General features: G+C 33.5%; 1 protein-coding gene across 16 annotated transcripts in view; it reads left to right on the top strand.

Moving 5' to 3' along the window:
- MYCBP2 (MYC binding protein 2) overlaps nucleotides 1–21,478 on the top strand; it is a 283,602-nt gene that overhangs the window by 215,977 nt on the left and 46,147 nt on the right. For 10 of the 16 annotated variants that reach the window (XM_045054591.1, XM_045054579.1, XM_045054571.1 and 7 more), the window contains 5 exons: nucleotides 1,937–2,059; nucleotides 4,720–4,899; nucleotides 14,339–14,440; nucleotides 18,540–20,183; nucleotides 21,067–21,236. In XM_045054591.1, coding sequence (XP_044910526.1) covers nucleotides 1,937–2,059; nucleotides 4,720–4,899; nucleotides 14,339–14,440; nucleotides 18,540–20,183; nucleotides 21,067–21,236 — 2,219 coding nt within the window. The remainder of the gene's footprint in view (nucleotides 1–1,936; nucleotides 2,060–4,719; nucleotides 4,900–14,338; nucleotides 14,441–18,539; nucleotides 20,184–21,066; nucleotides 21,237–21,478) is intronic. The other 6 variants (XM_045054634.1, XM_045054594.1, XM_011280436.4 and 3 more) reach the window with 4 other exon arrangements.

The following is a 21,478-nucleotide window of genomic DNA, read 5'->3' as shown; positions in this document are numbered from 1 at the left end:
ATAAGACATAGGTAAATAATATGAGAATGGTTTGGGTAACTATCAAAGTAACTTCCTAGCTTAATTATTTTTTTAACTGTCAATATAGCTTAAGTGTAAGAGTGAACTCTGGAGCTGGACTGCTAAGGTACAGATACCAGCGCCACAGCTTTTCAGTTGTGTAACCTTGGCCAAGTTAACCTGATGTCTCTGTGCTTCAGTTTTCTCGTTTACAAAATGAAAATAATTTATAAATTCCATATGAAATCTAAATGAACAAATAATAACATAAAACTAGCAGATGGTAAGGTTAGCTGTTATGATTAAAATGTAAAATGCCCTCTATACTGAAGACTGAGTTTTAAATGGAGAGTTTTATTTCTATATACTTAGAAGGTAGACAGTTCTTCTTAGTTAAAATGCTTCTTAAATTAGTATACTATTTCTGCTAAGTAAGATATTCAACCCTAAAAGCAGTGTAAGAGAAGTTTACATTTCTCTCTATCAACACTTAATGGTCCTTTGCTCTTATATAAAGTGATGTTAAGTTTTTAACGTAAGACCTGGGGTGATCAGGAAAAAGTGTTAAGAAGTTAGTGCCTGAAAATCACTACGATTAGTTGATGTTGTATCCAAATAGTCTGCTCGTCGATATTAGTATGTAACTGTATTTAATGTGGAGGTAAGAGGATTTGACACTATAGTAATTTGTATGAGGTAGTAGAAGTACAACTAAACTTTGCTCTTGGTAAAAATTATTTCTAGGTCTTTGATATTTGCAAATAAAGCTAGTAGGCAAAGTTACTGGTCTGGTTAAAAACAGACCTTATACTTGATGCTGAGACCATTCTGAGTCTAGAGGGTGAGAGGGATGCTGTCTTTCCCATTCAGATTAGTGTTCCTGAGTATTTTCCAGAAAACCTATTCCACTGCTGAAATATCTGACACTAAACACTATTGCCTAAGGGAAGTGCTGGGGGATTGACTTCTTGAAAAAAGTCTAGAAATGTAAGTGAAAGGAAAATGCAAGTGGAAGAAAACACCACATTTTCTAGTTCCATTTTCTTTTTGAAGAGATCTTGATTTCTGAAAAATATACTCAAGACTTCATTATCTGTAAAGTTGTTTTGATAGAATAGATACTTTTTCTCCTTTTACCTTGCATTTGACAGATTTTATTTTGCCCTTTTTTAGCTGGCATTAATATGACTATTGAATTATGGTATTTGTGTTTTTAGTATTATATCATACAAGGTCTTATGGCCATCTCATTGATAATAAAGGATACCTTAGTTTATTAATTTATGTTGTAAACTGGATGAAATACTTGCCTTTTTTCCTTGAAATAAGAATTACGATAAATTTATTGACTTGAGCATGTGTGAATAGCTCTATGTGACCTGATTTATCATCCTTTCATTTAGAGGAAATGTCCTTATATAATAAGTAAAAATAAGTCAAAAGTTAAATTTTCCACAATTTTTACATTCAGAACTAAAAATATTTTGTGTATTAGCATTCAAATAGGAAAAAAAAGAGCATATATTTAGACATTTCTATTTGAGTGCTAATATACAAAATATTTTGATTTCTGGTTTATAGGGTACCCATTTTTATTTTATAAAGTGCTCTTGTATAAATCTGTCACAAATTGGAGCTCCTGGTCCAAAAATACTAGTATGCATTCAATGATGTATCCAGCCACAATGAAAGTAAATTGGCTTCATAAGACCATATCCAGTTTCTAAGTTTCACTGTGTATTTGATAATGAAAACAAAGATTTGTCGTATAATTTGTCAGTATCAATGACCTAATTGTTAGACTTATTATCAAATCTAAATGTGAGGTTTTAAAATCTAACCATCATAAAGTATTTCTTGGCAACTTTCTCTTCATTCTATTAATAGGGGAATAGCATATAAGAAACTAATTTTATAGCTGTGTCTTTTATTATAGAACAAGTTCTTCTGGATCAAAATTCTCAGACTCCTCCTCCAAGCCCTTTCTCAGTGCAAGCTTTTAATAAAGGGGCAAGTTGCAGTGCCCAAGGATTTGATTATGGACTTGGAAATAATAAAGGTAGGTGTTTGAAAGTGAGTCTTTTACCTACCCAACTTTAATATTTTTATTACCTTCTCTTTTAACCATTTTTATTATATTACTGTTCACCCACAAAACTTTATTAAAGTTTGTTCCGAGAAAACTAACAATCAAAATGTTTGCAAAGGTGTTCTTTTAGAGTGTCATTTTTACCAGTTTTAGCTTATGTTTGTAGTTTTTGCTTATTTGCTCCTATTTAAAGATACTCACTGTGAATTCACATCATAAATTCAATGACACTGTATCTAGTAAAAGAACTATTGTTTTTATCATTCACTTATTATTAATAGTAGTGTTAATGAGCAAAAAGGAACCTTCCACAATGATCCATTTAAAATCAAAATGTTTTAAGTAATATTACATGTCAGCTTTATTACATACACATGGTTTTGAATGTTTAGCCATGTTATCTTAGTTAATTTAGAATTATGTGAAATAGGCTGTATTCGGGTTTGGTATGTATAATGAAATCAGAAAGTTGTAAAAAGGAAAACAAAAACCCAAGCCAAAGAAATAAAATGTGTGTAGCTGGTTTTGTCTGCAGTATTAGAAGAGACCAACATGATGGACGATCCAAACAATAATTATTTCAGAATAATTTATACTTGGATTTCATCTAAAATTCAGACACATTCCTTTTCTTTTCTACACATATGATCCTGACTCCTTCTAAATCAGCATATTGTCAGCAAGTAGCATACAAGTGGGATGATGGGTAGGAGGGAGAAGATAGCCTACATGGAAATAATTTTACGGTAAAATGTCATTTACACTAATTCATAGGATTTGATTTCGAAGAACAAATACAGCATCATTAGACTTGCAGAGCAAATGAAATAATGAAATCATCAATAAAATGCAAAATGACATCAATGTAGAGGAGATATTCAGTTTAAAATAAAACCACATGTTGTTTGATATCTTTATTGCTTTCCACAAAGTATTTATGTGAAAGAAGCCTAGCTACAAGATTTCCTTTTGGCTTTTCCTACTCTATTGTGTTGGTCTATCCTGCAGACTTGGGGACTGCCTGCTTGCTCATTTCTGGTAGCTCAGATTGCAACTAACTTGAGCTAGACCTTCATACTTAAGTAGGGGAGATGCTTGATGGTGTTTTCTTCATGTCCTTTTCTCTCTCCCATTATCAATCCTTAAATTAAAATCTCAGTGTTTATTCACTACTACTCTACTTCATTAGTAGTCTGTTCTGGAGCCATGTTTAATTCAAATTGTATGCTGTCAGTCTCTAAAGTGTCTAAATTATACTGGTGGCTCTCACTTTAAATCAGTCTTCAAAATATAATTTACTTAAATATCGTAGGAATTTAAATCAACTTTTAAGAGACAAACATTGCTGATAACATTTGTTATTAAATAGAAATAATGAAGGACCGCTTTTTAAAAGTGTAATTCTTGCTTACATTGTTCGTATTTTTTAATAGGCTTTTAAAATACTTAGATGGTGCAAAGGAATATTAAGAAACTTAAATCTAATTAAATATATCTGACCTTTGTTAATGAACTTACCTTTAAACTAATTCCCATTTTTTAACTGTTTATACTGTCCAAGATCAAGAAATTTTTTTATAAAAATTCTTTATTCTTAATTCTATAAAATTCTTCATAATTTCTAAAATCCTTCCTGAAATCTACAACATAAATTTTTGAAAAGTGGACATATGTAGCTATGTATACAGTTCTTTCCATATAAGTCTATTCTTTCTTGCTGTTTCATTTGAAGTCTTCACTTAAGAAACTTTATTATATTTAGGGAATATGGCTGGAAAGGTACTGTGTTCCAGTTTTTACATCAACTAATCTAGATATATTTTTTCTTCTTCTCTTTTTCAGTATTATTTAAAATATTTAATACATATAATCTCCTAAAGAAGAAGCTAAGGATCATCCATCTAATTATATTGTTTCATAGTTTTAAAAATATTTTTCTGTTAAAGTCCTGTGTATGTAATTTCAAGGGAGAATGTCAGAATTCATACTTGAGATACTATTCCAATTAGATAGCTCATACTCCTTTTTATCTTATAAGTCTTAAAGATTGGTATATTATCCATCCAAGCAAAGGAGCTCATGCTTTAAGAAGTATAATTTCTTTGGCAGTAACAATTTAAAAAAAGAAAATAATAATTTATTAACTCTAATGTAAATATATTACTAAGTTAATAACATATACTTTGCCTCCCTTCAGTTCTACATGTACTTAAAAAAACGTTTTCATATTATTTGCTTATTTTCTGCATGAAGAGTACTGCATATGAGGTGGAGTTATTTAGTCATTTATTAGGTATTATGTAGAAGACATCATTTGCTTAGATCTCAGTTTACACTTGTATGATATTGAGTCAACCTCTCTATGATAGATTCTTCATAGACTCTGAATTCCCCCACACTGCTGCTCAATGTTGTGTGTAAATTTTCATGAATTTGTTTTCATAGGTGGGCTGTTATATAAGATTATTAAAACAACATAACAACATTTGGTCCCTAATTTGAGAATAATGATCACCAACTTCCACTCATTCCTGAGTTGGCATAGTTTTATTTAGTGTTTAACTTTATCTGAATGTCATAAAGCACCATATTCTTTGCCATTTTGGATGTTAATTAATAACAAGTTGTAGTTTTGACTGTTTTGCCCACTGCAGGTGACCAACTGAGTGCCATATTGAATTCCATTCAGTCTCGGCCCAATCTCCCAGCTCCTTCCATCTTTGATCAAGCTGCAAAACCTCCCTCTTCCCTAGTCCACAGCCCATTTGTGTTCGGACAGCCCCTTTCCTTCCAGCAGCCTCAGCTTCAGAGTAAGTCTGTCAGCCTTACCTGCCTCATCAAACCATTTCTGAAGCTTTGTTCTGAGTTGTTTATCAGTTACTAATTCTTTATCAACTCACTTGACTGATTTTATTTCATGAGGATGTTATCCCTTTCCACATTTTTGAAGGATTTAAGCTATTCTGAGCTAAGACATTGTGCAGCTAAGACATTTGTTTTTTAATCACACATTTTTTTATTAAGTATAGTTATTAAAGTATGGCTATTATGCTCTCTAATTCCAGCATAAGCAAATACATACATAACGCATGTTAAGAAAAACATTTCATTTAAATTTTTTTATATAAAATGCATGACTATACTAAGCATCACTTACAGAGCTAACTTTCATTGTTTTACACTGGATTTTTGTTACTGAGGGATGCCCCAAGAGAATAGACCTATTTCACTATAGCAGTGGGTAGAGGATAGGTGGTACGGGGCAGGTTTGTTTGTTTCTTTTAAGTGAATTTCGTATCTGTGAAATGTATAGCAACTTGAGGTTTCCAGATTTTCTCAAATTGTTGTTTCTTCTCTTGCTTTTTGTTGTTGTTGTTGTTGTTGTTGTTGTTTTTCTTGTTCTTAATGTGTTAAAGTGATTATTTGCTTTTAGCTATGCCTTCTAAGATTGCTCTAGCCCTCCATCCATGATGTAATTCACATTGATCTGGAAAATAGACCCAAACAAATTACACTTAACCAAGTGTTCCTTTTTTTTTTTTTTTTTTTTTTTTTAATAACTTCTTGAGGCCTCCACATAAACTTCTCAAAGCTTCTTGTGGTATGACAGCAATATATTCTTCTTGGCTTTCAGTTCATGTTATCGGCTGTACAATATATAAATGTAATCACTGAATGAGATAATTCATGAAAGTCCCAGATCATGCAAATAATGTTACTCATTAGGATATTATTATCTACCTTAGATAAAGAGTATACAAGAGTATAAACTTTTCTGGGATTGCACTATACATTAGGCAAGTTTAATGAAATTAAGTAGTTTGGAAATATAAGTAGTATCAATTTCTAGCCAATCATTGTCTATATATATGGATATTGAATGTGTCTTAAAAGAAGAATTTCAAGGAAATATGACAGTGTCATGTGTGAGAAGTAGCTTTTTCCTTCTTTGGTAAGCATTACAGATGAAGGAAAGAGAAGTGACAACTTAGTTTACTCATTTAATGAAGCAATAGTTTTTTTACATTTATATATGCCCAGATTGCAGGAAGTCTTAAAGGTAAAGACAAGAGAAAAAACAAAAAGCAAAAAAATCATAATTAGGCAGAAAATCCATATTAGATATAAAATTTCAAACAGGAAATGACTCTGATAATGTCATAGCAGCAGCAGACAACAGAAAAAAGTAAGGACATTTTTGTTCTACACAAAAAGTCATTTCAAGTCTTCTCAAAAAAAAAAAAAGTGGGGTGCGTGGGTGGCTCAGTCGGTTAAGCATCCGACTTCGGCTCAGGTCATGATCTCGTGGTCCGTGAGTTCGAGCCCCACGTCAGGCTCTGTGCTGACAGCTCAGAGCCTGGAGCCTGTTTCAGATTCTGTGTCTCCCTCTCTCTGACCCTCCCCCGTTCATGCTCGGTCTCTCTCTGTCTCAAAAATAAACGTTAAAAAAAAAAAATTAAAAAAAAAAAAGAAAGAAAAGTGTAATTATTTTTGTTTTACCAAATTATCTAATAAAATATTTCAAACTATAAAGACCATAATAAAATCAGGCTTATTTCCCTCAAAGAATAATAGGTTTCCAACTGGCATTGTGTCAAAATAACTGTATGCATCTTGTGTCTGAGTGTTATCAGTACCACTGCTTTCTTTTACCACCGTCTTGGAGCAAATTTGAAATCATGGCCTGAACATATCTCAGTTACCAGTTTTCTGAATCATCGTTTGTCTCTATTCCAACAGTGGGAATTATGTAGCTCTTTCTTCTAAACCTCTTAGTTCTCATCAGAATATCACTGAAGTTTGACTTTACAAATTCCAGAAACCAAAATTCTTAATTTTTAGTATGACCAAAAAAAAAAAAAGTATGGAATCTAAAATAGTTTTAATATTTTGGAAGTAAGTTTGAATGGTATTCATCACATCATATTGGGAAAATTAAATATGGCAGAGTGTGCTTATTGTTAAGACTACCTGAGTAAGGTATTCTTTCCTGAACTTCACTGCCATCCATCACACCAGCAGTTCACCTCGCTTTAGAAGATGGCTACAGGGGCACAGAGGGGGCACGCTCTCTCTCAAAGTAAATAAACTTTAAGAAAAAAAAAACAATAGAAGACGGCTACATACTGAACTTCTCATTACTAATTAGTAAAATGAGAATCACTGTTGTCTTACACATTTGTGATACTAAAAGAAAACATTATGTATAGGGGACTATATATACTAATTTTTTGCTTATATTGATAGTCACTGCTATGTGCTAAACACTGTCTTTAAACACTTTAATACATCCTCATTTAAGATAATGTCTCCATTTTACAGGTAAGGAAACAGAAGCTCGGTAGAAATGGTTTTCCCTAGAAATAACGTAGTAAAATGGTAAAGCCAGAGTGTGAGACCAGTTCTACTGACTACAAAGGCCATGTTTTAAATATTCAGCTTTGCGTACTGAGTAAAGCTGCCAAAACTGGCCTTTGATACATATTTTTAAAATTTCTGCCTACATTTGTCCTGGCACCGAGTCTAGAGTATTAGCTTTGTTTGGGTTGTTTATTTATACTTTATAGTTTAATTTTCAGAATGTAGCATAGTTGGAGAGGAAAAAAAGATTTCCTAAATGTCATAAGTCAAGTTCCCAGTTAAGTATACAAACTCTACATAGACATATATAAACTGCCCCATATGTTAACTTTATTTAGAACCTCTATGAGTGTGATTATCAATAATTCTTTAGTTTTGTTTTCCCAGAGGCATAGCTTTCACTAATCTTTGGAATTGGTACTTATTTTGTTACATGAAAATAATTTGGTACTTTTTTATAGTAGCAAACTTACATATACACACATATTACTTGAACTTTCTAGTGAAGTAGAATAATTACAGAAATAAAATTACAAATTTTCCTTGTCTTATGTGTGTATAGGTCTGAGGGAGGGAGAGAAGTGTGTATATAGACTTTTTCTTTACTGTTCTATAATTTACTTTTTTATTTCCAATTACCAGTAGGATTTTGCAATAGGGTTCTAGTGAACTGAAGTTATGAATGATATCTCTGCCATTATTCTGTAAGAATAATTCACTGCTTATTTTCACTGTTTTTATTCATTCCTTTTAAAGTATCATTTTCTGTCTCATAGCCCCTGACAGGGTCTTACACATCACAGGCATTGGAGGAATATTTATTGGCTCTAGATGACTAAGATTATCACTTTCTTCTGTGTAAACCATGAATTTAAGATCATGTGTTTCTTGTTATTTTATGCTAGGTATTCCAATATTAGAGTATATGTTCAAAGAAGAGGAAGAATGTTTCAGTACTAATTAAAACCACTATAATATGACAATACAAAGTCTAATAATTCTGAGTGTATACTGAGTAATGATAATTAGGAGTTTATACCTAAGCAAGATCCTCCAAAACTGAAAAACTTCCAAATGACTGAGGCATTTAAGATCTACTGTCCAGGAGGCCTAATAGTTTATTTTCATTTTTCTTGTGGAAAAAAATGATAATTAAGACAATTTACTATTCTCCCAGACATTTTCAATATGTAACATAATGTCAAAATAACAGTACTTTCAAGCCCAGATAGGAAACCTCTAGGTTATCTTGCAACAAGTTTTTCTGTTACACCTGTATGCCACATTCTTAAATGAGACAGAACATTTGCTACATATGACTTAAAATGTCCACTTGAGTATCTGCATGCATATTTATTTAGGCTTGAGAATACCAATATATACTAAAGCACCGTGTTCATTATAGAGATGGAAAGAAGTGATGGAAAGAACTTAAAACTCAGATTTCCCTTTCAGCCGCTCACTGGCTTTATTTAGGTAGGTTGTGTGACACAGCTGAGCCCTTTTTACTTCATCCATAAAGCGGGGTGCCCAGTAAATGTTATCACTTGATATCATTATTGCCTTTTGATGCAAGCACTTAACATCTATTATGCTCCTAGGAAGACTAGAAGAAATCACAGCCTGAGAGCGAGCAGTTTATTCTCAGTGTGGAGGAGTAGCAGGAAGGAATTTGGAAAGGGACAACTGAGGTTTCCTGGCTTCTCCTCAGTTTACATTTTTACAGTATAACTTTATTATTTGTCTTGAGATCGATTCTTCATAGAGTAACACTATGTTGAAATATTAGTATAAATGTTAGTATAGAGGCCAGCTTTGTTTCCAAGACCTAGAGGTCATTTCTGTCCTGCATTATAATCATACCACAGAATTTGTCCATTTGTTTACTTGCCTCCTGTGAAGGTGTGGCATGGATGGAACCTTGGATTTATGTGCCTACTCTTTTCTTCTCTCTTCAAACAGAAATATCTTATCCTAAAAACCTTTTCGTTTTGTTTTCAGTTTTAGCTGTCTTTGTACTACATAAGTGTTATATCCTTCTGAAGGCAGGACATGGTTACATGTCTGATTTCTCTGATCGGTAGTTACCGTTTTTAACTTTGCAACTAATAAGATTTGTGGAGAGCCAGATTTTTATTTTTAATAGCATCTTCAGCCCTCCTGTGCCTCACATTATTGGCTTAAGGAGTAATACTTAACCTTTTCATGGAATGTTTTGAAGTTATTCTTTCTCAGGCCTAGTATATATACACATCAAATTTTGCTCAGAATTTTCCTTGGTCAGCCATCACAAACTCTGAAATGATATGCTTTTCCTTAATCTTGTATATTCCTTAACCATAGTTACTTGGAATTTACTGTGTATTCAGTAATATGCTCTGAGTATGTTTTATGCAGGTGCAGTTTTGTTTAGAAGTCATCTAGACACATGCTGTGTTTGGGGGGTTATCCACCTTAACAAAGTTTCATCATCTTCCTTCCGACTTTCCTATGTAGGTTAATGTTATTTTCTAGTAAAAAGCTTATTTCTGTTTTATCCTTCACTTGGAAATTTTGTTCCAGCTTTCATTATTTTATAATTCATTTAGTTATACTAATATTTATGTGACTAAATTTTATTTCCTATTCCATTTCTTAAGCTCCCGTAGCATTCACATAATTCCACTTTTCTTCTGATTCCGGGTGTACTGATTATGCAATGATAATTGTTATCTACAGCTGTCAGTCCAGACAGCTGCTAGCTAAGAGTGTGTAATAATTACTATTACTTTATTTTAAACTCTCCAAAATATTACTAGACAGAAGTGGGAATAATAATTATACTTAATTACATTTATTTTTTATCTGCATTTTGTTCAGTTACTGTCATCTTTTGACTATGTTGAATGTTTATATATTGTCTCAAGAACCAATAAAGTAGTTTTTATTATTTTTAAAAGTAGGTATTTTTAAAATAAATAATTGCCAAATATCAAGTTAGACTTAACCATTTGCTGCCTATTATAGGCATCAATAATGTCAAAAATATCTGATATTCTATTCAGAGCAGAATATAAATATACAGTGAAATTTAAATCAGGTGAAGAAGGTCAGGAACACTGTCCCTATCATTCTTCTATAAACCCAGTGAAATTTTATAATCATTGCTTGGGAAAGATCTATAGAATTAGATTTCTTTCTTATATCTTAACAAATACATATACATACACATAAATGTAGGTGTATATATAAGCATGGACAGAATACAGTGAAATTTGAGCATTGTCATAGATATATTTATAAAACTTTCTCAAGTTCTTTCAAATATCTATGTTAGGATTGCATTCAGTAATTCTAGGACTAAAAAATGTATAACCGCTGTACTGCCTCCTTGATATTGAGAACTAGAAGACCCAAAAAGTAAAAATAGATGAAGTTTATTTCTGCCAGTTATTTGTAGCCTCCTTTGAGATGTTCTGTGGAAAAAATTCCATCACTCTTACTTCCCCTGTTTGAGCCTCAGGATAATGACATGGGTGATGTGATTAGACACCTGACCTCCTGAATATAATGTATTCCTACTGCCCTTTCTAATATTCTGTTTAATATTTCTGATCATTGCTTATTGTTGACTTAACATTGAAAAAGAATATATAGGGGCACCTGGGTGGCTCAGTCGGTTAAGTATCCGACTTCGGTTGGGGTCATGATCTCATGGTTCACGAGTTCGAGTCGCACATCAGGCTCTGTGCTGACAACTCAGAGCCTGGAGCCTGCTTCAGATTCTGTGTCTCCCTTTCTCACTGCCCCTCCACCGCTTGCACTCTGTCTCTCTTTCTCACAAATAAACATTAAAAAAAAGAAAAAGAATGTATCTCCCTTTTAAATCTCAGAACTGCAGTTTTGTGTACTGCCACCAGATTGTGACCTATGTCTTGATTTTTCCAGTTTATGTTCCCAGGAGCAAGGTCAAGTTTCTCATATTCACAGCAGAACCACAATTTGTCCTTGTTAAACTGAAATGAGAATGCTTTCCTTATTAAAAATTAAAGTTATATGTTTTTTTTTATTAGTAGCATCTAGGGAGTGATTTTTTAAAATACAATTCACAGTAGACTCTCAAAGTTGCTGTGATCAGAAAATGAACTACGTAAGTACTCCAGGGAACTTAATAGTTGGGATCCAAAACAAAGAAGACAAAGGATAAATGACATATGAAGAACCTTGTTGTTAATAAGGGGATATTTTATGCCAGATGGACAACATTGACTTCATTGAGTACTGGAGAAAAATCTTGTTTTTTATATTGTTAATATTCTCTTTAGTGAACTGTAATGTTGTACCAAAAAGAATCAAAATTCCACAGAGGTGAATTTGATAATTGTTTGTTTTGCCTATAAAATAAGATTTTAAAAAGAACATGATTATATAGTTTCCAACAAATTGCCTGAAAGTTAATCAATGTTTTTTCTTTTGTTCATAGATACCAATGTATGTCTTAAGGATTGCTTCTCTTTTTAAATTGAAAAATATAAATCTTTTAAAAAGTTAACTATATCAGGGGCGCCTGGGTGGCGCAGTCGGTTAAGCGTCCGACTTCAGCCAGGTCACAATCTCGCGGTCCCTGAGTTCGAGCCCCGCGTCAGGCTCTGGGCTGATGGCTCAGAGCCTGGAGCCTGTTTCCGATTCTGTGTCTCCCTCTCTCTCTGCCCCTCCCCATTCATGCTCTGTCTCTCTCTGTCCCAAAAATAAATAAACGTTGAAAAAAAAAATTAAAAAAAAAAAGTTAACTATATCAGACTATGTTCAAATATGAGCAAATTTTGTAAAAATTAAATGTGTAGAACAATTGTCTGTCCCAGCTTAATTTCTTTAGGTGTTTAACAGCCTTTTTTAGACTTTCAAAAAATGTTAGGAATTCAATCTTTATAGGCTTTGTAACACAGTGAAGAGACTCCAGAGCTGTTCTGGTTTCAAAACCTCTTCCAGGACTTTGTCCTTAAACCTCAAACATCTTATCCTACAAATGTCCTTGTTTTTCACATTTATGTTTATGGGTGCTTCTAATTATGATAGTATTCTGATTTCTGCTTCTATGTCCTCCTGCTAAACCCTGTCTTCACAGATTTTGGCAGGCAAGCCACAAGAGTGTATCCTTACATTCGCAGGTTGAATTCCCCTTGAATTAATTCTCCAGTGGAAAGCTGGTACCCTCCTAACTGATATTTTCAGTGAGAGTTGCAGACTTTGTAGTAAATGAGATTTAAATAGCATGAGAATTCCTTTTGCAGCACCTGGTACCTTTGGGTTTTTATAGAGTTCAAAAAGAGGTTTGCTCAAAAACATTAAAAATTTTAACATTTTTTAAAATTTAGGTGAAGATGATTTGAGGGCACGTTTGTCACATTTCTCCATACATTCCTGCTTTTCTCTCTTGAACCCACTCCGAGGGGTCCTTGCCGTTGTCCTTGTTCACAGAAATTACTCTAGTCTCTTTTGTTTTGCTAAGTTCAGTCTTCAGTTCTCAGATCTCATGTTATTGCTGTATCAGCAGTGTGTTGACAGAGTGATGGCTCTTTTTTTCCCTGAAATACCTTCTGCTGGATATTTCCTACCTCATTGACTATTCATTTCTCTTTTCTGCATCCTCCTCTGTTCTGTCTTCCTAGGAATGTCCCAGGGCTTTGTCTCTTCTGGACCCCACTCCCTAACTGGTCCTCTCCAGGCATGGAATGTCACTCAGCATCTGCATGCTTGTGGCTCCCGAGTTCATCACCACTTGACCTAGTATATATTTGCTTGTTGTCTCTCCTTTTACCTAAAGATAAGTTCCATGAGAGCATGGACTTTATATCTATTCATCTCTTTATCTTCAATTTTCAGAATAATGTCTGACATGTAATACATAGTCCATACCTCGCAGGGAGTGACCTCTTGGTTTTTGAGTAGTCCATCTTTAATCTTGGCCACACTAATGAATCAGTCAATTATTACTTTTCCTTTTCGAGAACAGTGTATGTTGTATCCAATTTTTTATTTCACGAACAAGAAAGCTATCCCCTTACTACTTTCTTTCAGCTCAGTTGATTTAATTGCCATGAGTTAAAATTTCAAATAAAATGGGTGTTTTTTCAGATTTAGATAGAGCCTTTTTTTTTTAGCATACAACTTTGAAAAGACTACAATTTAGGGGTTCTATTAATTATTTGAAAAAAAGATAATTTTAAGTACTTCATTTTCTGCATGGTAAAATCATTAATGTGTCTAGCATTTTTCAGTGACTTGTAAATTTTCTTTGCTTTGTTTGTGTTGCAAAACTTTTTATGAAACAAAATTTGGTATCTCAGTAATAAGCTTTACAGAACAAACACTAAATATAGGGAGTGGCACTAACATTGCCCACTGAAAATGGACTCAGAAAAGTAGTCAACCCTATATGTTTCCATACATATTGGAAAAATCATAATCGTGTGTCCATACAGAAAACCAGGTGACAGTAGCTATGCTAAACTGTAAGTAATGCTTCTGTATCTCCCACTATTTACAAAAGAAAACAAAATTTACTTATAAACTTTTATTTATAAGTAAATGAGCACCAAAGAAAAGAAAACTGAGTTAAAGAAATATTAGTCTAAAAGAAATGTTCAATTTTGATTTATGAGAGCAATGAGTCTTACTTAGCTTTTAATGCATTTTGAGCTATCTTTACTAATTTAAACCAGTTTGACCTTTGTTTTCAGTTTTAATTTTAGAGAAATATAAACCTGTTGAAAAATTTAGCTGAATATGAACTTTTTAATAAGGTGATTGTGCATACCATTTGAAATGCTTTGTTTCTGCTTGTGTTCTCTGCTGAATTTTTTTTCCATTGAATCTGTGCTGCTTCTTTGCCAATGTTTTCCACTATAGAATCTCCATCTCACAACCTTGCTTCTCGTGAGCGCATTTACAAAAATTATGCTGTAGCTGGGCCTGCCTCTGCTCTCTCATCTCTGTCTCACAAACTCAAGGGTGGGTATGCGTGCATTCACTGATGGGCCATTCGTAATGAACATGGGAGGTTTCAATAAAGAAGTTTCATTAGTTCACCTCAGTCATTTCCATCCCATTCCATTTTTTAAGATTAAAGTTTATCATTTTATTTAAAATTTGATATTTTGGGGTAATTTGTGTTGTGTCTATTCAGTATTGTAGTATTAATTATCCTAATTGTCATGCATGTTTATTATATCTATAGGTTGAATATTTACTTTTATTTAATTTCAAACCTGTATAAGATCTTTAAAAATAAAATAGGTATATAGAAAGAAATGCCTGATTTGGGGAGTTGTAAAGTCATTATCAAAACAAGATGTTATATACACATAAGGCATAAAGCACATTGTGATCTGTAAGAACATAGTATCTTATGTGACAGGTTTAGTCTTAAACCCCTTTTTCTGTTATGGAATGTTAAAATCATTTTCTATTTAAGTTTTTTATGCAAAACACTTTGATAGTTAAGTTGAAGTTTTTTAGTTTAACCTAGTTATCAGGATAGATGTATAGATATATAGATATCAACCTACCTGTCCTGTCTGGCATCGAGTCTTCCTTATAGTATTTTCTTAGTTACCATGACAATTGATAAAATTTCAGGCAGTTTAAAAATATGCTTTTGGTTCATTACAAAACTACAGGTGCCTACTCTTATTTTTGTCTCAAACTAATATTTAATTAAACTCAAAATTCTGTATTTTAAGAAAATTTTATCAAGTTGTTTTTTGCACCAGTGGTTAATGTATTGCATAAGTTTTTCAAGTAATTTTCCTTTTTCCTAGAAATGGGTAAAACATTTTTACGTTTCTCCTTTGTACAGTTAATAGTGATAGTATGTAGTCTCATAGGATAATAAATAGGATTATAGTCCCTGATCTCTTCAGTATATAGTGTTGTCAAACCTGATATATATTATGGCATAGCACAATGTACTATTTTAGTTATAGTATGGTAACATATAACCTGATGATTCATGATTTGGGCATGAAAAAATTATAAACGGCATTAATGAGTAAATACATGTTAAATGTTTTTAACATGTTTACTAATTTGTTTGAATGTGCTAAATTTCCATCCTGTCTTTTATTATTTTTCTACAGAATTCCATTGAGGTTAAACAATTTTTGCCTGTTATCACTTAAACTTACATATGATAACTACAATCATTAAACTAAATTTAGTGATGAGTGTAAGTTATCATGTGTGCTCTAAAGATTTTTAGATTGACTTGTTTATATTTATTGATCTTTGAAGCAACCACAACATGACAATTTTTAGTAATACAACATGCTACAAAATGGTTTTTTGGGTTTTTTTTAATTTCTTTATTTAAATTTAAGTTATTTAACATACAGTATAGTGTTGGTTTTAGGAATAGAACCCAGTGATCCAAAATGTTTTAAACCCAAATGAAGAAGATAAACATTAATGAGTTAGCACATGGTTCTACACACTTAACAAACCTGACATTTTATTTTAAAAATATATGAAATATATTTTGAAAAATAAGTTTTTCAAGAGGAGTTATTTATAATTTGGCAATTAACAATTCAGGAAGAAATAATTCTGCATTATTTATGCACTTGGACTCCCAAAAGGTATTCAGATATCACCACTTAGAGATCTTAAGAAAATATTCACCATCACTAGAGGCATAGAGATGAAGTATATAGGTGCCTGTACTCTCCAACCCTCTCTATATAGCAGACATTTTTTGCCAACATATGACGAGTGGTGTTCCTGATATTCATAAGATTTCATTGTTCGGCCAGCCACAGAGATTTTGCTTTATGAGGAATTGCACACCATTGATTTAGAAAGCAAACCTCTTTCAATTCATGAATTGATCTCTTAGAGGGCTGGCAAATGTAAAAGATTTACTGGCTACTATTTGTCTAGATTTACTGATCTTTATGGTTCAGCTTCTGAAATAAATGTGATGGTGAAAGCACTTCCAGCTGTCAGATTAATAACAACAACAAAAAATAGGACCCCAAACATCACACATTAAAAATTAGTGGAAAGGACTAGACTGATGTTTAATTCTATCAAATACAGTGTATTTGTTTATAAAACTTCTCTGTGGATCTATTTCTGGATCAATAAGATGAGCAGCAGTTTGTTAACTACTTTTGTACAGTTTGAGAGTAATTATTTATCAGGATTGTTACACCTTTTTATCTGTGCTCTAGGTCCTAAGACAGTATCAGTATCTAGGATTTTTTTTCTATATTGTGATTTTTTTCCATGACTTTTCCCTCAAATTAGCCCAATCTCTTATACTGCTTTTATAAAAAGAACATATACTACATATGATAAATGAAATTCATGATAGAATGATAAGGAACTGTAGAAACTGAAGAGCATTATATTTAGTATAGTTATTTTTATTCATCCAAAGAATGAAAATAATTACTGTGAACACTGACATGTTGCAGTTAAACTAAGTATTCAGTTTATTAATATGCCCTAGATAGGCTGCCACACTTCATGGTCTTACTACAGAATTACTTGACTTGTAAGCATCTGATTCTCACACCACAGTGGCTAGTTACCTTTGCCCTGTGGCCTCAGGAGTCCTAATTGCAAAAAGTGGATTTTCAGAGGATCTGAAATTTGGGAATAGCAGAAGAAAAAAGTATTTATTGAGCATATGCTATATTCCAGGACCTGTTCTTAACAACATTGTATCAATGGAGAGTAACAGACAAAAATACCACTCCTTAACGGACCTTCCATTAGAAGGGCAGATTCTGTGGCAATATTGCCTTGGCCTATACTAGAAACACGTGTGTGCGCGCACACACACACACAGGCCAGCCAAAAAACATTTTCCTACATATCCAAATTTGTTTTCATCCCTTTTTCAAAAGAAGAGAGAGAGAGAGAAATACCTACAATAAAACCAGTTAAGAGAACCATCTCAATTTACTAGGTAGCCTTTTTCAAAAAATAAAAATACTTCTAGCAAGGTTTATGGATTTTCAGTTTTTAATACCACTTGAATCACTTTAATCAGATTACTTTTCTTCTGACAACTAATTAATATTACGTGCATTAAAGGTAGAAGTTTTTACTTCAGGGAAGAAAGGTAACGTTGTAGGGTGACTACTTACTGGTGACAAAGAAAACCTGGCTCTGATGCCTCAAAGCAAAGTATGAGGAAGGAGACACATTGCGTGAGGGCAGAATGCCAGAAACAAATGGCGACCCTGTAGAAATAGCTAGTGCTTTGCCTAGGAAAGAGGGAATGTTTTTATCTGTTGTTTTTTTTTTTTTCTGTTTTCCTGATTCCTTGTTTCAAGGTCCCATGATTCAGACTTGTAGTACTGATTCTGAGGATCCTCCCATTTCTTTTTTTTTTTTCCAAAAGGACATAAACTCTTGAGTTCTAACCAGCTAAGCTTAATGAACTAAATAAACTTTTAGGATATAATCTGTTTATAAGCAATAGACTGCCTGAACTGTATGTAATTAAATAATAAGTTTCAGGCCTTCATATATCATAAGTTCTAATCCATAAGTTCCAATTGGAGGGTTTTCTAAGCAGCTCTTTATTAGCCTAATTGTATTTGTGTACTTGAAAATAATAAATGTATCTATATGAGTTCAGTTTTGCAATTCAGTAAGACCTATACCATCACCCTAATAAGGATGTGAGATAGGACTCTGCTGGAAATTTAGCTTGACTACTTTATATTGAAAAATACATAGGTTTTCTTAATTTCTTATTCCAAAAAAAATAGTTGTGTTTTCTTTCTAGTCTGTCCCTGAATTTAAATTCAAATTATTATACCAGGGCTGAGATTCAGATATGGAATTCATACTGATGTATAAGTTTTATTTATTCAGTCTGTTGTGCATCCATGAAAATAGTTTTTGGTGGCAATGGTTGTATAATGATGCAATAGAAATTTTATGAGAAACATTTTCCCTTCTTCCTTTATTCAAGTATTTTTGTGTATGACAACATGAATTTTTTATTCATGCTATGCTTTTATTTCAGTGTTTAGTGGCTAAATTTTAAGTTACGATTTTATTAACAAGTTTCACTATGAAATGGACCATACAGGTGACCGAGGAACTATCTCAACATCTTCTAGACCACTCTCTACATCAGGAAAATCAGAACTGTCCTCCAAACACAGCAGATCACTTAAACCTGATGGACGTATGAGCCGAACTACTGCTGATCAGAAGAAGCCAAGGAGTACAGAAGGCTTATCAGCTAGTGAATCCCTTATGTTGAAATCTGATGCTGCAAAGTTGAGGTCAGACTCTCATAGCAGGTCCTTGTCCCCCAACCATAATACCTTGCAGACACTAAAATCTGATGGGAGGGTGTCTTCTAGCTTTAGAGCTGAATCTCCAGGACCAGGTTCTCGGTCGTCATCTCCTAAGCCAAAGACTCTCCCAGCCAATAGGTCTAGCCCATCTGGTGCTAGTTCTCCGCGCTCCTCCTCACCACATGATAAAAATCTACCTCAAAAAAGCACTGCTCCTGTTAAGACTAAACTTGATCCTCCTCGGGAACGTTCCAAATCAGACTCTTACACACTTGACCCAGATACCCTACGCAAGAAGAAAATGCCCCTCACAGAACCGTTAAGGGGACGATCAACATCACCAAAACCAAAACCAGTACCAAAGGATTCTAAAGATTCCCCAGGAACCGAAAATAGAGCTCCTTCTCCTCACGTGGTACAAGAAAACCTTCACAGTGAGGTGGTCGAAGTCTGCACTTCAAGTACTTTAAAAACAAATAGTCTAACGGATAGCACCTGTGATGAAGGTAGTGAATTTAAGAGTGTTGATGAAGGTTCAAATAAAGTTCACTTCAGCATAGGAAAAGCACCACTGAAAGATGAGCAGGAAATGAGAGCATCCCCCAAAATAAGTCGAAAGTGTGCTAACAGGCACACCAGGCCCAAAAAGGAAAAGTCCAGCTTTCTCTTCAAAGGGGATGGAGCCAAACCTTTAGAGCCGGCCAAGCAAGCCATGTCCCCTTCCGTGGCCGAGTGTGCCAGAGCAGTCTTTGCCTCTTTCCTGTGGCATGAAGGCATAGTACACGATGCAATGGCTTGTTCTTCTTTCTTAAAATTTAATCCTGAACTTTCCAAAGAACATGCTCCTATAAGAAATAGTTTAAACAGCCAACAGCCCACAGAAGAAAAGGAAACCAAATTAAAAAATAGACATTCATTGGAAATATCATCTGCACTGAATATGTTTAATATTGCACCTCATGGACCAGATATATCTAAAATGGGTAGTATCAACAAAAATAAGGTGTTGTCTATGCTTAAAGAACCACCTCTGCATGAAAAATGTGAGGATGGGAAAACCGAAGCCACTTTCGAAATGTCCATGCATCACCCAATGAAGTCCAAATCTCCTCTTCCTTTGACTTTACAACATTTAGTGGCTTTTTGGGAAGACATCTCTTTGGCTACTATCAAAGCAGCTTCCCAGAATATGATTTTTCCAAGTCCTGGTTCTTGTGCAGTCCTTAAAAAGAAAGAGTGTGAAAAAGAGAATAAGAAGGCCAAAAAAGACAAAAAGAAAAAGGAAAAGACAGAAGTTCGGCCCAGGGGTAATTTGTTTGGTGAGATGGCCCAGCTGGCAGTCGGAGGACCAGAGAAAGACACCATCTGTGAGCTGTGTGGAGAATCCCATCCATACCCCGTTACCTATCACATGCGACAGGCTCACCCAGGTAAACAGTATTACTGAATATATATTACAAGTACTTTGTGTAAAAAAATGAACTGAGTAACTTCTAACTTGAGCTGCTCTATAACTTAAATGTTCAAGTACAGGGAAACTTTAAAGTGCATTACCGATATCGGTGTTGAGGAAAACAGCTAAAGAAATTATAAGAGTAAGGTGGTAATTTAGTGCAATTGCATTTTAATGTATCCCATTCGGAAACACTTGATTTTTTTAATGCTTTATATGTGACCCAAAGGGTGCTATTAAGGTGTCTCACACAAAAGAAATAATGACATGTCCATACACATAGGAAATATCCCAGTATTAGGTCTCCTTCAATTTTAGTATTTTCCTAATAAAAATTGCAAATTATATTAGATTATACTAATTTCCTCGAGCATTTTCCTATAGAAGTGATCTCAACTATTAAATCAGAAGATTGTATTTTAGATAAATACAAGGATTTCTGTAACACTTGATGACTATTCCAAAATTCACCTATTAGGAGTTTGGTTAAACCTTTTTTCTTTTTACATATTACACCTGAAATGTTTTATAAAATACAAGGTTCCTTAAAATATATCATTCTTACAGAATATCTTATATTTATTTTGTCCAATTTTCTTGGCATATGTCAGTAAGCCTAAATGTACCCACATCTTAAATTTCTTTTCATCTACCTGTATAGAGTGTCTCCAGTATTTTAGGTACTGTTTAATCATATTTTGCCAATGCTATTTTTCTGATGCAGTTAACAGCCTGGGGGAAAAAAAAGTGAGATACCTGCTTCAATATTTTGCTTACTTTGAGAAGGTGAATCTGTCATTCACATATAAGTGTCAGATTGTTAAGGGAACTTAAAGTGTTAATTTTGCTCTTGTTTGAAGGTTGTGGCCGGTATGCTGGTGGACAAGGTTACAATAGCATTGGGCATTTTTGTGGAGGATGGGCCGGTAACTGTGGTGATGGTGGCATAGGAGGAAGCACTTGGTATCTAGTCTGTGATCGCTGTAGAGAAAAATACCTCCGTGAAAAACAGGCTGCTGCAAGGGAGAAGGTATTTTTATTTGGTTCTGACCATACTATTAATGATAAGAAAATCTTGTAAAAATCCCTTTTAATTATCGTACTATATCAGATAATTCTACCTAGTTGATATTAAAGATCAGCTTTTATAATAGGAATGATATACAATTCTAATATTTGTACTAGGTTAGCTATTTTTAATTACAAAAATAAATTGTATCTTGGCATATGTCAAGATATGCATATGCATATGCAGCACATATGCCTTATTTG

Source organism: Felis catus, chromosome A1 (genome assembly GCF_018350175.1).
Source record: "Felis catus isolate Fca126 chromosome A1, F.catus_Fca126_mat1.0, whole genome shotgun sequence".
Lineage (NCBI taxonomy): Eukaryota > Metazoa > Chordata > Mammalia > Carnivora > Felidae > Felis > Felis catus.
Note: the sequence above shows the minus strand (reverse complement) of the source record. Positions and strands in the feature narration are given on the sequence as shown.